Source organism: Clinocottus analis, unplaced genomic scaffold (assembly GCF_023055335.1).
Source record: "Clinocottus analis isolate CAN_PGR_092001 unplaced genomic scaffold, fCliAna1.0.p SCAF_18, whole genome shotgun sequence".
Taxonomy (NCBI): domain Eukaryota; kingdom Metazoa; phylum Chordata; class Actinopteri; order Perciformes; family Cottidae; genus Clinocottus; species Clinocottus analis.
Window position 1 is genome coordinate 8,332,501 of NW_027175909.1, and position 15,000 is coordinate 8,347,500.

General features: G+C 42.1%; 1 protein-coding gene across 4 annotated transcripts in view; it reads right to left on the minus strand.

Annotated features, from left to right (window-relative positions):
- Positions 1-15,000, minus strand: part of mllt10 (MLLT10 histone lysine methyltransferase DOT1L cofactor) — a 42,099-nt gene that overhangs the window by 7,061 nt on the left and 20,038 nt on the right. For all 4 annotated transcript variants that reach the window (XM_068581687.1, XM_068581690.1, XM_068581689.1 and 1 more), the window contains 6 exons: positions 13,707-13,805; positions 13,051-13,387; positions 12,036-12,254; positions 11,217-11,708; positions 6,255-6,409; positions 2,681-2,798 (listed from right to left, as the gene is read on the minus strand). In XM_068581687.1, the coding sequence (XP_068437788.1) occupies positions 2,681-2,798; positions 6,255-6,409; positions 11,217-11,708; positions 12,036-12,254; positions 13,051-13,387; positions 13,707-13,805 (1,420 nt within the window). The remainder of the gene's footprint in view (positions 1-2,680; positions 2,799-6,254; positions 6,410-11,216; positions 11,709-12,035; positions 12,255-13,050; positions 13,388-13,706; positions 13,806-15,000) is intronic.

The window sequence follows — 15,000 nt, forward strand, 5'->3', positions numbered from 1 at the left end:
TGTACACATTTAAGCACCTGAACAATAAATAAATAGCTCAATCTCTTCTTCGTTGTTTTATTTTGGCAGGTACACAAAAAAACACCAGGAGGGAGACCGACAACCTGGTTAACCCAGCTGAGTGTGTTGTGCCTTCCTGCTCTCTATACTGTGTACAATCACAATAAAATAGTTTTCTTTTCTTTTTCTGTTACTGCTGGCAACGAGCAGAAACCAGTCATTTGATTGGGGCTTTTAAATATGACCTACTGAACAGCATTTCGTGCACAACTGCAATTTACATTTAAAAAAGTATATAATCTGTGATCTCTGGGCCTTTTGGACATCTCAACCATCTTACACAACATTCTTTAAGGAGCTTCATGAATGTGACTAATGTTATAAGAGGTTTTTATGAACATGATTTTGAACTGATGACTCCAGTTGTAACATGTGGTTTAATACAATTGATTTCCACATGATCTATATCTGGAATTAGTGTTGTCAGTTTTTCGTCAAATCCCAAATATGTCATCTTGAAATCCTTTTAGTGTGAGCTCTGGACTGCTTTGATAAGATGGTTAATTCAGATCCTGCATGGAGTACAGTACAGAAGTTTCCAAAAGCGCTGTTGTCCTTGTCCACAATAAAACCCATTGAGGTAGTTTTCAGATTCGATCCGCGCTGGAGACGAGATGGTTCTGGTGTGAAAAATGCCGGCAGAGTGCCAAAAACAAAGAGAAAACATTTTAAATGTAGTTGGCGTAGTATAGACAAATTGTAATACTTGTGGCTCTGCGACCTCCAAAACCTTGTCTCTCTTCCTCTGCATGTCTTTCACACACAAGCCTTCATTCAAACTGCATGTGCATTTCTCCCTCTACCTTCTGTGAGAGTCTCTACCTCCTCCCTCTGGGCCCCCGGCCAGACGCTTCTTTTCATTTTCCTCAGTGAGAGTAATGAATCACACATGCACACACACACGCAAACACACACTTTTGCATTTACACACTCACACAAACTCCCCTCTACTTAAGACAGTCAATCCCAGCTTTTACCCTCGCCGGGTCACCACTCTAGTCCCTCGCTCGCCTTCTTTTTCAAGTCCTTTCTCTCATAACCCTTTCCATCCTGGCACCTCCCGCCAGACACTCAAAAGCAAAGAAGAACGGCTGCCAAAGTAAACAGGCTACATACATACAAACACGCGCACACCTTGCACGTTTGTGCTCACATGACCCTTGCTAGTGCACAAACAGAACTTCACACTTGTGTAGCTGTGTGCACACGTGCTGTACACGACTGTGTGCAGAACTTCACGGTAAGGAAAGAGGGGATGAATAACAATGATTTTCGTTAATGACTATAGATTAAATTATTCAACTAATCCATTGGACAATCGTTTGGATAGTAAATCAATCATTTGTCAATAGTCAAGCAAAAATGTGTTTGATAATTTTTACCGTTTTATAGTTATGAGAAAGTGTTTGGCATGCTTTTCTAGTGTGTTGCAAATGGGCTACAACTGCATTGTGTTGGGCATCCCTGTGTTGCGTTAGGATAACAAAGTATCCCTAAATTCTTAAATGCATTCATATATTTGGTTTTCACACCGTTTTACTTTTAAAAAACGTCAGCCTGAAATCTGGGGATGTAATAGGCAGATTCACCAAAAATTGCTATTGGACTTTGTATCTAATTAAACTAAATACAACATGTATCTCATATGAAATCTAATATTTGTTTCTAAGGTGTGAAAACTTTTCTCATTAAGAATTACATAAAGCTTGGTTGTGTAGACACACAGAACTTTCCTCGTCTCCATCTGTTGCATGCGCACACACACACCCTGTCATTCAGCCTGATTAGTGAGCTGACCTGCAGGTCAGGGTGGATCTGGCTCTGATGACTGCTGACCGGCAGCAGGAACTACCTACCTTCCTCCTCCTCTTTCTTAACTCTCTCCTCCTCTCCCGTCTTTACTTTTTCTTCTCTTCTCTCTGTTCAACCAGATGTCTCATATCAGGAAGTGGCTACTCTGATTACTAAAGCCACATCTTACTCCATCAGCTCTTCTGCACAAAAAAACATCTATTTTCTACTATGGGACCTCCTGACTGCAGCTACCGGCTTTCTCTACTCCTCCGTCACACCAATAGCTTAGCACAATGCTCCTCCTTTACACTGGTCACACTTAGAGCAGAGTTCCATGTTACGTGCACATACATACGTATGTACGTATGTATGTATATGTATGTATATATATATATATATATATATTCTCAGAGAACTATATTCAAATAGTATAGCTTTGGAATTGGTGTAAAGAGTCAATGTATCAAGACTACCATCGAAATACCTAAAATGATATCCAGCCATGTGTGTGCACGCACTCTCGTGCGAATTCAGGTGTGTCTTAGTGTGTGTTCGTTCAACGTCATGTGTGTGAGCCCATGTGCTATATTTGTTAGTGTGACAGAGGATGGGTGAGAGAGGAGGAACAATCTCGCCGTGTAACTGGAGCTGAGTGGGAGGAGCTTGAAAATATCACGAGTGCTGACCCTTGACCTCTCTGTGGGACCAAGGGGGCGTGACCTATCCATTATCTCCCCCTCTCTCTGACTGACAACCCCTTCCCCCCACACCCTCTCACACCCCGCCCACACACACACACACACACACACACACACAATTGCCGTACCTGCTGGCGAGGCCTCGGACTGGGCGATCAGTGCCGCCATGGCCGAGTTGGGATTCAGCCTGTTGCCAAACATGTGGGAGGGAGCGAGGTTGAAGACCGATCCTGGCAGACCACTCACCTGTAGACCGAAAGTAAGCCACAATAAATCATAGTTCTAAGTCATTTAAGGAGCAGTCCTTTGTAGAGATATGTTTTTGTGTGCAATTATTGAACAATTAGAGATGGACAGGAAACAACGGAGGAGTGAGAAGTACGACAAGTTGAGAAATGAACATCAAGAAGTACCTCAATTCTTAAACTGCTTTGATAAAATGGTAGAAATATACATATGCATTTAAATAAGTTGCTATTAAATTAGAAATAATTTCATGATTTTATTTTTACTCATACATTTTTGGTTAATATGACAAAACATTTTTAAATGTTCATTACAAATTCTCAGGTCCCAATAGTGCAAATCACAAATTAATTCAAAATGGCTAATGATAGAAACAGATTAAAAAAATATATTCTCACGGGCTGAGAATTTTGGTGTTTATGTTTGGAAACTGACCCACACGATTAATTGATTATCATAAGTGGTGATGATTATTTTTCTGCAGTCTTTATGTCTATAGTTTTTGCTCCATATATTTATTCAAAAATAAATACCATTAAAGCAATATTATCTAATTATTTAAATATCATGTTGAATAGTAACATGTGTTTCTTTGGTGTGAATTCTACAGTGACAATAAGACACTTTATTTGTATTACATTTTTAGGAAGGTCTGACGAGCATGTTATTATGCAATCTAAATCTGAGAGTTTAAATTCCCTGATATTCACTATTGATTCCACTTTGTGACAAAGCATCTACATATCATTTCATGCCTTTTAAGCTTATTTGAATTTGAGAAAAAAAAATTTGATCCGACTGTGGATTTGACAATATCACCAAAAAAACATGGATATATTATAGATCCACGGCTCATTATTCTTTTACCAACACACACACATGCACACGGGGCTCAGGGTGCCTCGACACCCCGACAGTACGCTGACATGCTGACAAAGTGTTTCTGATGCATAGAGTTTAATCCAATTAAGGCATTTCCCAAATAAGGACCGCGGAGTAACGGGTGGGGTAAGAGGGAAGAGAGAGAGAGGGTGGAGCATCAGGAAGGGAATCAGGTTTTCTATAAGAACAAAATGGCTGACTGTTTTGGTGAAAAAGCTACAACCAAGTAAATGACACAACAACAAAACTTTTTTTAGTCACTAGAAGTTGCTCTTCCACAATTTGTTTGGAAGTTCCAGGAGCTCTGTAATTATATGATCAAGCTTAAAAGCCTTATAGGATGTTTTTATTATTATTATTTTGTGCATAGAGTTTTTTGTTTTGAAACACAATTTCATAATGAATTGATGGGACAGTTTAAGAGAAGATTTAAATAGTTGTTTTTTCTACACTTTCTGAAAATAGAGGCTTAAAACAAAGAAACATTGTTTTTGCGAATGAGCAGAAAACCGAACAATCTGTTTAATCAATAACCTTAACAGCAAAATGTTCAAAAGGCAAAGCTTCAGTGTGCACATGCTAAGCCTGAATTTGTGAAGCTTCGTCTGCCTTTGCGATGCATCTATTGGATGCACAGTAATTCCGATCCATTTGCAGAGATTTAGGGTGCAGAAACTAGAAAGCCATTATCTCCTATTACAAAGTCATGGAAGGGGTGCGTCTAAAATAATAAAATCTGGAAAACATCCTGGAAATTCCCATCACTGTTAAATGTTGAAATCAAAAAGGGAGAACCTGTACCGTCCTTCCATTCTTCCACCGTTTCCACTCCCCTCCCCCCACCCCATCCTTTGGTGCCATAATCCGGCCCCTTTTCCCATCAACATTCATTTTTCATTTTCATTCATTTTTCATTCAAAGTCTCTCTCGCACTCCCTTTCTCTGTCCTGGGCTGATGGCCAATAACAGTAGGCCAAGAGCCTGCTAGCCGACTGAAAATAGAAAATGGTCTCCGTGTCCCTCAGACGCGCACACGCGCACGCACACACACACACACACACACACACACACACACACACACACACACACACACACACACACACACACAGGAGGAGGCCTGTTGGCATCCTTCTAGTTGCGTAATTTCTGTAGACTTCATTTAGAGGGTGTGTGCGTCTCAGATGTCCAGATGTGTGCATCACAAAGCAACAGAAAGGGGAAAAAACATTTATTTCTCTATTAAAGTCTTTCTCCCTCTGGCTGCTCTCTTTGGGTCTATTTATCTCTCTCAAACTCACACAAACTAACACAGCTACAGTCCAAACTCAACTATACATGCTGCAAACAGGCGTGATATCCTGTGCTTCCCTGGGCCTCTCGTCCTCTATAATATGTGCTGAACAGAGAGGAGCGGGGCAAGATGAAGGCCAGGCCAGCCAATTCAAGGCATGAGTGCCACCACCACCCCCCCATTTCCCCCTCACACACATACACACACGCACTTGCCCCGAACCCTCTCTCCCTCCATCTATTCCTCCATCCCCACTGTGGTGCTTGTCAGATGTCATTACATCACAGGACAACGGAGGGAGAAAAAGAGAAATGGATGGGGACAGAAAGAAGGAAGGTCGTGGGTGAGAGAGAAAGGGAGAGACAGAGAGAAACAGAGGTGGCAAGTGGACACGGGAGAAAAATGGAGTTGGGTGGACAGAGACAGAGCATGGTCTTTGGGGAGGTTTTGAAAGGATGGACACTGGGGTCAGTGATTGAAGATTAGTTTTTTTTGGGGAGGACAGTGATTACTGGGAGGTTGAGCTGATTGAATTAAAGTCAATGCCCTCACTTACGCATATAAGCTTATTTAAGCCAATGGGGGAAACACGAAAAACACTTTGAGGAAAAGCAAAACAATTGCATCCTTTATTCTGAAAATCACTATAATTTGTTTGGATCAGGAAAAACCTGTTTTACTGTTACTTATATATCCAGGGTTTAAATGAGAATGTTTGAAATGAATTGAATACATTTTTTAAATTTAATTAGGCAAAAAAATCTGATATTTCAATTAAATCTTTAAAGATAAAACGATTTTTTTTTTTTAAATGTTGTGCTCTGATTGAAAATGTAAGACCTTTCACAGTTGCCCCGTATAAAATCAGCAACTAAATAACTCGCTGAGAAGAAAACAATCGCTACAAGGCCAGGACACAAACAATTCACACACAATTAACACAGAGTAGATTAATAATAGTGCTGAGAGATTTGGTGCGAAAGACATTTAATTAGTGAGTATTGGTTTATTTGTCTTCCCACAGTTTAGCTGCACTTCAGCTCAAAGATGCGAGCGATGTGGATGAATTGCTGCTGAAAGGAGAGAGGGTGTGTGTGTGTGTGTGTGTGTGTGTGTGTGTGTGTGTGTGTGTGTGTGTGTGTGTGTGTGTGTGTGTGTGAGAGAGAAAGAAAAGAAAAGAGAGAGAGAGTAGTGGAGTGTGTTTAATGAGCATGTATTTTCATGTATGCGAGTGTGCGGAGGGCATTAAGAGTTTTTAGCACAGTTTAAGTGTTTGGACTCACGTGTGTGGAGGCTGTGCTGGTTAGGGGAGCGGTGGCAGTGAATGGAGAGAGCGGAGCTAGTGAAGGTGTGGGTTGCTGTGACAACTCAGAGCCGGCTCCGCCAACGGTGACCACTCCCGTGCCCGTCGATGACCCATCCGCACCAGAGAAAACACCTGTGGAGGAAACAGAGGCAACAGACTTTAACAGTGTTGTCTTCATCTCACACTGTATCTAAATAATGTCATAAAACAACGATTTGGAGTAATACCGTTTAAAAGTAACTATATTTATTAAAGTATGAAAAGCACTGGTGTAGTAAAATCAATGATGGCTGATTTCCAATAAGCCATTTCAGATGGAGCAGCCTGGTGTTGTGCATGCTGGCTAAAAGGAGATACATTACTGTGATGGATAAATTATTGAGCTAAGGGAACATCGGAAATGTACTTTTCAACAAAGTACAGAACTTCTGACTTTAACCAAATAAATGCATGATTAATACAATCAACAAATAAAATGCATAATGAAGTATGTAGGCTTGCCCGAGTACGTGGTCAGATAACTTGGTTTCTTCACGATTGTAAAAACTCCATCAGTTATAATAACCGTAAGTGTATATAAATACACACACACACAAATCTGACGACTCAAATCATTCACAATAAGCTTTTACAAACAAACAATGACGGGAGGAAAATCAATGAACAGTTTATCTCCAAATTTGTTATAATACGGATGAAACACAGTTTATTCATCTTATTTAAAATCCTGATTATTATATTGTAAAATATACGTAAAACATTGTTGCTCCATTTTCATACACCCAAACGCATTCTCTTATCTCTTTGCTCTCTCCCCATCCCTCCCCCTCATACCCCCCTGTGCTCGCCCACTAACCAGGATAAGCCCTGCCCCCCTTTGACCCCAGCAGAGGAGGGGGGATGTGTGTGTGTGGGGGGGCACAGGGCCCCTCAGCCCCACAAAAGCCTGAATGGCTCAGGGCAGCACACATTCACTGGGGGAACAAGAGATCTTTGTGCCGGGAGGGGAGGGGTGGAGGGAGAGCGAGGGAGAGCAAGAGCGAGGGAGAGATAGGAACACTGGATGGGCCTACATACTATTTATAACACTTTGTAATATGCACCAGAAAAATTGATACCCAAAGCAGGGCAGCCGTGACTCAGGGGGCACGAGCTCCTGCAAGATTTCTAGCAGCTGGATTAGAGGCCAAACCAACAGTTTATCAGAGTTTAGCTCATGCTATTGATGAAATGAGTTGCACACAAAAGGGATGGTGCAAAAACCGTAATGGGGAAAAAAATACAGGCTCATTTGAATTCATATAGATTTCATGATGTAAGAATATAGAAGTTATTAAATGTTGCAAAATTTGACACCATTTGAAAATCTATGTTTGCTGTGTGCTCCACAAGGAATGTTCGAATATAAATTAGTTAAATACTGTTATTTATTTTTTTATCATTTTTAAGTGAAAATTGTCTTGTTGCAACTCAGGTTATCTCTCACACGCGCACACGCACACGCACACGCACACACACACACACACAGAGATCAATAAAATTAAGACCCCCAAAAGAACAATTGCCACCATCGCCTGACCTTCCTGTTCCTCTTCCCTTCCTGCCCAGTACATTTGTCACCTTCAAACATATCCACCTTGATTAGTTCAAGCTGGTATTATCTCCACAGGAAATCTACGTTGTCTATTTAGGCCGGGTTAACACCAATCTAAAAACCAAGAGGGAGGCATCACACTCTGTGTTGTGATTTACAACTCGCTTTAGAGGGACTTTTCCATCTTTCTAGGGGCTGGGGGCTTGTTTTTGTGAAAAACTGTAGGGAGTCATTTAATCATGTTTACAAGATGGAACTGGAGACAAACATTGAATGGCAGAAAGATGTATTATTTTGAGAATTTTCGAACACCAAAGATAACCAGAAACGTATTCAAACATCACAGCAATGTGCAGAGGGAGCAGAGCCACATTGAGGGCAGTCAATGCAATTGTGTGTGTGGGATAGTGTACTTATGGGTCTGTATGCATGTATCATAAAATGTATGTGGATTTGCCACCAATTGCAAATCCACATACATTTCGTGCAAACAACCCAATGTTATAGTTTCTCCAATTATGAGCAGTTAGGATTCAAACTGAACGACTGTAACTTCAACTGAAAATATTTTAACCATATTCAAACTTGGTGCAGTTTACTGAGGAGGAACACATATTATCATGTACATGAAAGAGCTGCCATTTTAAAATTGTTTTTCTCAAATGTTCAGATGTGTTGTTCGAGATTTTCTGTATAAAACCTCAAACAACACATCTGTGTGTGTGTGTGTGTGTGTGTGTGTGTGTGTGTCTTGCTTTCCTGAGCTTTAAGTGTTTAACAGTCTTTGTTTTGGATGAATAAACATATTTTTAAAGTTTAATCCACCACAGTGCTACACTTGATAAATACACTAATCAAACCTATATTAAAAAAAAATCGTCAAACATCAGTGACCACAATGTTTTTTTTTATTCATCCAATTTTCAAATAATTCCTTCTAATAAAAAGATTTAGGGGTTTATGTTTTAAGTTTAATTTGGCATTCAAATTAAGCTTGTTCAAATGAAAATAAAATCATGTTCACTGAATATTTGTTTGGTTTTCACAACTTCCCCTCACATGTTTTGACCAAGCTGCTGATAATTAAGGTTTCATTGGGATGAGGAAAAAACTGCTTACAGCTGAAAAAATCTTTGAAAAATAAATAAATATTAAACACATATAAATGAGCAAATAAATAAACATCAATCAGCGTCTTCCGCCGTTTTACTGTTATTTTACACACACACACACACACACACACCCCCCCCCCCCCCCCCCCGCTGGTCTGAATAAATTCATGTCCATCCAACAGCTTTCCTCCCCCACACACCAAACCCACTAGCTCGTCCATCCCATCAGTGACCCCCCTGCCGTCAAACATTAACCTAACCAAAATCTAACCCCCTGCCTCTTCCGACCCTCAACACATATCTATCAGGCTAACTATCTATCCATCAGCACGGTGTAGTCAGCAGACAGGATGGGGGGGGGGAGAGATAAACGCTAAGAACCTCCCCATTACTGCCCTGCATTAACCCTCAGCTAAATATTTACAGTAGGAAGAAGAACACACAGTTCTCAGACACACACAGAATGCAGAGCCATACAAAACCAACCAGATGTGGAAGGAAATGCGGCCGCTGCTGTTGGGAAAAGCACAAGCTCCCAAAACCAGGATGAAGGTTAAAACACAAACAAAATGACCTTTAACCACCAATACAGCCAATAAGTATATCCACAACGCAAACAGCATCGGTCCTTATGACTTAATACAACTTTGAAAGCGTCACCGAATATCAATATTTCGGGATCGACAATTCATTTGAGGTTTTGCAAAAATACAATGTGAGAGCCAAATGTCAAATTGGTACATTTACGTGGTTAATAATGTAAATGTTTTCTCACAGTAACAGTAAATTATATATTGCTTTTTTATCAATTTACGTCAATTCACAATCAACCGCATTAAATTGGGGATATTAATGAATTTATAAGATGGCTTAAAGGTATGATGACATTATACAATAACTTAATCTCTTACAAGCTGACAAAGACCATAATGCTACTTTTTATTGGTTTGTTTTCCATACCAAGCAACACATGTTAAAATCAGAATCACTATATTGTTGTACTTATTTTCAGCAACATAAAGAATCATACTGCGATGAGGAAAAACATAATTATTACTGATTAATGAAGTCCACTACTGCTCCAATCCCTTTGTCTTGTATTTGTCTCATTTATTAGAGGTTTTGAAGGTTACGGACAAACAATTTACCAACATGAAATAAATCACTTTGAAGATTGTGAGCTGATAGTAGTACAACTAAAACAATTAAGAAGATTCATATTTTAAAATTACGAATAAGCAACATTTAAAAAAAAAAAAAAAAACAGGCTCAGTAAAAAGAAACACAGGTCTCTTTAGTAAATATCTTAAAGAATAGGAAACATATTGGTGATTGGATCAGCTGATCCTACTGATTAGTGATGGATATTAGCCTGATTATAACATGTATTGTCTTTATTTGCATTTGGAACTAAAGCATGTACACATGTGCATATACACAATATATGCATTGACTTGGGAACTATGCAAACACACAAACACCTCCCAGTGCACAAAGCATCAACAGGTGAGACGAGGATTTAAGGAATGAGTAGAATGCAGGTAATAGACAACAGCTGAGAGGCAGGAGAGAGAAACAAAAGAAAGCAATTCTGGAAGAAAGGGGCGATGTGGGTTGTGTGGGCTGTGCCGAGCCATTTCCATCAGCAGAGGGGAACTCCAAAGCATAAAGACAGTTGCCAAGCAACAGAACACGATGAAAGAAACATACAGACCACTTCCACGTGTGTGAGCAAACAGCACACAGGCCCGCACTCTGACTTCCACACACACAAGGAAGCAATAACAAAGGTGTGTCAAATCCTTTCCATTCGAGATAGGAAATGTTAATACGTTGCTGCACTGACACAGTCCACAAACCCTCTGCCGGTCTACACATCAGCATTTAGTGGAGACAGAGGAGAGATCCACAAGTCAGCTGAAGGACAACAACTGCTCCAGCAATGCCACATGTGAGCCACATCCCGTTAGATCATTTTGAGGACACTATGGAGAACGCAATGGGACATGACTTCTTTGTATAACAGGACATCATTGGCTGATGGAACTTAAATTAAACTATTTTCTTCCAATTTCATTGATTCTGTCCATTTGTTTAGATAAGTCAAAACTGGGAAGATGCATAAATGTAGCCGACACTGACAGACAGACTGATCTGAGAGAGTATTTCTCATCGTAAGATCTCATTATTGTTGTGAAACATTGTGTTTTGTGTGTGTTAACCGTTTCCTCACCTGGCCCGGTGCTTGTGGAGCTACTGCTGCTTTGCAAACTCCCATTCCTATGGTTCTGTATCCCACCGCCGACACCCATGACCCCCATGATCCCCAGTCCCCTGTCTCCTCCTGCTCCACCTCCTCCTGCTCCTCCTCCCACTCCTAACCCACTGCTGGAAACCAAGCCCGGCCGACCTGTGAGCGTCGACGATGAAGAGGAGGATGGGGAGGCAGTGGAGGAGGGGGCGTTGGTCGTGGAGGAGATGGGGAGAGTCAGGGAGGGAGCTGGCTCAGAAGGCTTCACATCTGTGGTGAAGCAAGGTCCAAATCTGTTTCGCCAGTTGCCCTTCTTTTTCTTTTTCACCCCATCATCCCCTCCTCCTGCCGCTGCTCCTCCGATCCCAGGGACTGAACTGGAGGGTTGGGGCCGTTTGTAGCCGGCGGAGCCACCGAGGCTTGTTGTCTCGCTGGCTGTGTGACTGTGGGAATTCTCATACAGCTTCCCACCCACTGAAATGATAAAAAAGCAGAACTGAATATTCAAGTATTAAGCCTGCGGCGTCTTTGTGTTTCGTTATGGATTGTTGGTCATCAAAGAATATACTTCAAGAGGAAAGCACAACCTGTGTCATCGGTTCTCTTGTAAATTAGGGCTGCAACCATTGATTATGACTACTCGTTAATAATTCATCTACTGATTACTTATTCAATTGAAGAAACTTTTCTCAAAAACTTTGGTGCCACTGTAACAATGAGACCATGAGACACAACTAATTGACCAAATAACGTAGATACATTTCAACTATGTGACAACTGACGTCAATAAAGGTCTGGTACCTGCGGAGGCCGTAGTGGTGGACATCAGAGAGCCGAAGAGTGTCGTCGTTCCCTCTGAGGCGCCGCCCTCCGAGCTTGGCTTCACAAGGCAGCTGCTGAAAGATGGCGGGGAGGAGAAGGTAGTCCCACCCCCTGAACGCAACGATGGATCTGAGAAACTTATAAAGTCTGAGGAGGAAGGAGCAGAGGGCGTCTTGCTGGCACTGGTCAACAGGAGGCCTGGAAGGAAGGAAGGAAGGAAGGAAGGAAGAAAAAACAATGAAGGAGAGAAAGACAGCAGTGGAGGTAGATAGAAATGACTAGTAGCAGGAGAGAACAGACATTACGGCTAGGAAAAAGTTTTCATACGACTCCTCTCCATCATCATGGGAGGAGCAGAAACAACATAACCAAAATAAGCTTTTTATCTGCTCTTGCGGCCTCTATCAGCACTCCCTCATCATGTAGTCCTCCCTTGTAAAAGAGGAAGTGCCTTGAGAGAATAAATGTATGCACACACACACACACACACACACACACACACACACACACACACACACACACACACACACACACACACACACACACACACACACACACACACACACTTTCTCTACAAGACACACAAACAAACACACACACGCCTGACAAGGGCTTCAAGGTTCTCGTTCCTTTCAGGTCCTGACCTCCCGCATGTTCTTTCTTTCGGTGTGTTTCTGTGCCTTTTCCCAGACAGAACCCCCGATTACAGGAGCCAGAGGCCAGTCGAGACGAAACACTGTTATCATGGCCACATAAAAATTTCTGGTGTCTTGCCAAAATCCAGCCAATGACACAGCACACACGTGAATCCCACTCTTATTTTAATTGCATTGTTTCAATTACAATTCTGCTGCACTGTTGGGTTTTTTTGGTGGGTGGTCAGGGCAGCAACACAAGATGATTTGTCATTGCGTTTTCCATTTTTCTAAATGCAGGCTTAATTCCCAGTTGTGGGTAAATTAACATACGGGATCATTTGCAGCCATTAATTCACCTTGGTGGAAGGGCCCAGTGGAAGCAGAGGCAGATGTGGAGGAGGTTGCCATAGTGACCACGGCGGAAGGGAGGGGTTTCCCTGAGGTGGCGAGGGACTTACGGCCACCCCTCTGTCCCACCGCATGACTTGCTGCGCTGTTCTTCTTGTTCTTCACCTCAGACGCCATCTTCCCAGCGTCTGAAGCCAAGCCATCTTTTGAGCCGCCGCCAGAGAGAGCCGACGACACTTCCTGAAAGTTGGCGGTCGTAAAACGGGCAGCGCTGTCATCCAGCCGCTTCTGTGAGGATGTCGGCAGAGAAGTAACTCCTCCCACTGAGCTGCCGCTGTTGTAGGTCTGGAGGAGGAAAATAAAAAGGAAGGGAGACTTTAAAATGATGGTTAAAAAGCAAGGGAGGACAGGAACCATGAGAAGCACCGGAACAAGGAAAGAAAATGATAAAAACAATGCCGGTTTTAAGAGGGAGGATCATAAATGGTTTAAAGGTCAGTGGGAGGACAGGATATGTAAAGGATACAAAAGAAGAGCAAAGGTAAATCAAGGTTGGTAAAAAAAAAGAAAGAAAAAAAAGCCACCGATCCCTGCTGTAATATTTAACTAGCTCAGTCAAAATTCACTAAACAAAAGGGAGTGAGGAGTGGAGGAGTGCCCTCACCTTGTCCGGGACCAAGATGTTAGGAAGGACGAGGGAGGGGGACATGTCCATAGACACCTTCTTGTGTTTGGGTTTGTGCCTGTCCCGCTCCTTGTGTTTCTGGGCATGAAGAAAAATGTAAAAAAAAAAGTTTTTTAAAAAGTATTAAAAAAAGAGAGAAACAGAAGGGGGAAGCTGCTTAAAGACATGATACAAAGAGGGGCGAAATAGAGAGATAAAGAAACAGACCTCCTAGAACCCTCTTTTTTTAATAGCCCTTTGCATTTTGAGGAACATTTGGAAAAGATTGAATACAGAGACATACTGGATCATATCTGCCAGTGGCTATGAGTTATTAGTACAGGATAGGCTTAGGATATAAGCACAAGAGAGGAAAGCGTGGCTGTGTGTGTGTGTGTGTGTGTGTGTGTGTGTGTGTGTGTGTGTGTGTGTGTGTGTGTGTGTGTGTGTGTGTGTGTGTGTGTGTGTGTGTGTGTGTGTGTGTGTGGCGCTGATAAAAAGAAGGAGCATTATATTTCAAAGGCTCAGTCTGAGATGAAAGCTAAGAGATCTACAAACACAAAGAGAGTGATGGAAGAGTGATAAAGAATGGGCAGGAGGAAAAGGAATTTGGCGTGCTGCAGTTTAGAGCAGAGTGTGTCTAAGTGCCTCTTGCCGCTCACAAGGTCTTGTTGTTTCATCCAATCATATCCTCCTTCTTGGACCATCAGAGCTCAATTTACACCCTTGCTATCACACACGTGCGCCGCCACCCTCCTCTCGCACCCTTGAGGTGGCGACTGGGTGCCGGTGCATTTACACCTCACATGCGCACAATGACACCTCTCCACACAGGCAGAGAGGCAGACAGGTGCATGTATGCTCACACAAATCTTTACACTGACACACGCGCGCACACCCACCCACCCACCCACCCACACCCACACACACACACTCTCGAAGACAGGCAGTGAAAATATGCAGCGATCCTGAGAGACAACATGGGACTCAACATGCTCGCGAAGCTCAGTGTCACGACAACTCTAAAAACACCAGGAAAAGCCCCTCCCCCCAGGATGACTGCATGAAGGCTGGTGACAGTTAAACCAGACTTCCTCTATGAGTAGCATTTAACGACTGTAATCTAACCCAATGCTAAGACTCTGCGGTTAGGACACAAATGTTGCGTTTCATTTGTGTCTGTATAACCGAGAACTTTTCCCTTTGTATCATACACACACTATTCTGTTACAGTTACAGCCGTCCTTTGAAGCTGTGCGTTAACATTGAGTCAAATAATGAAGACGTCCTTTTT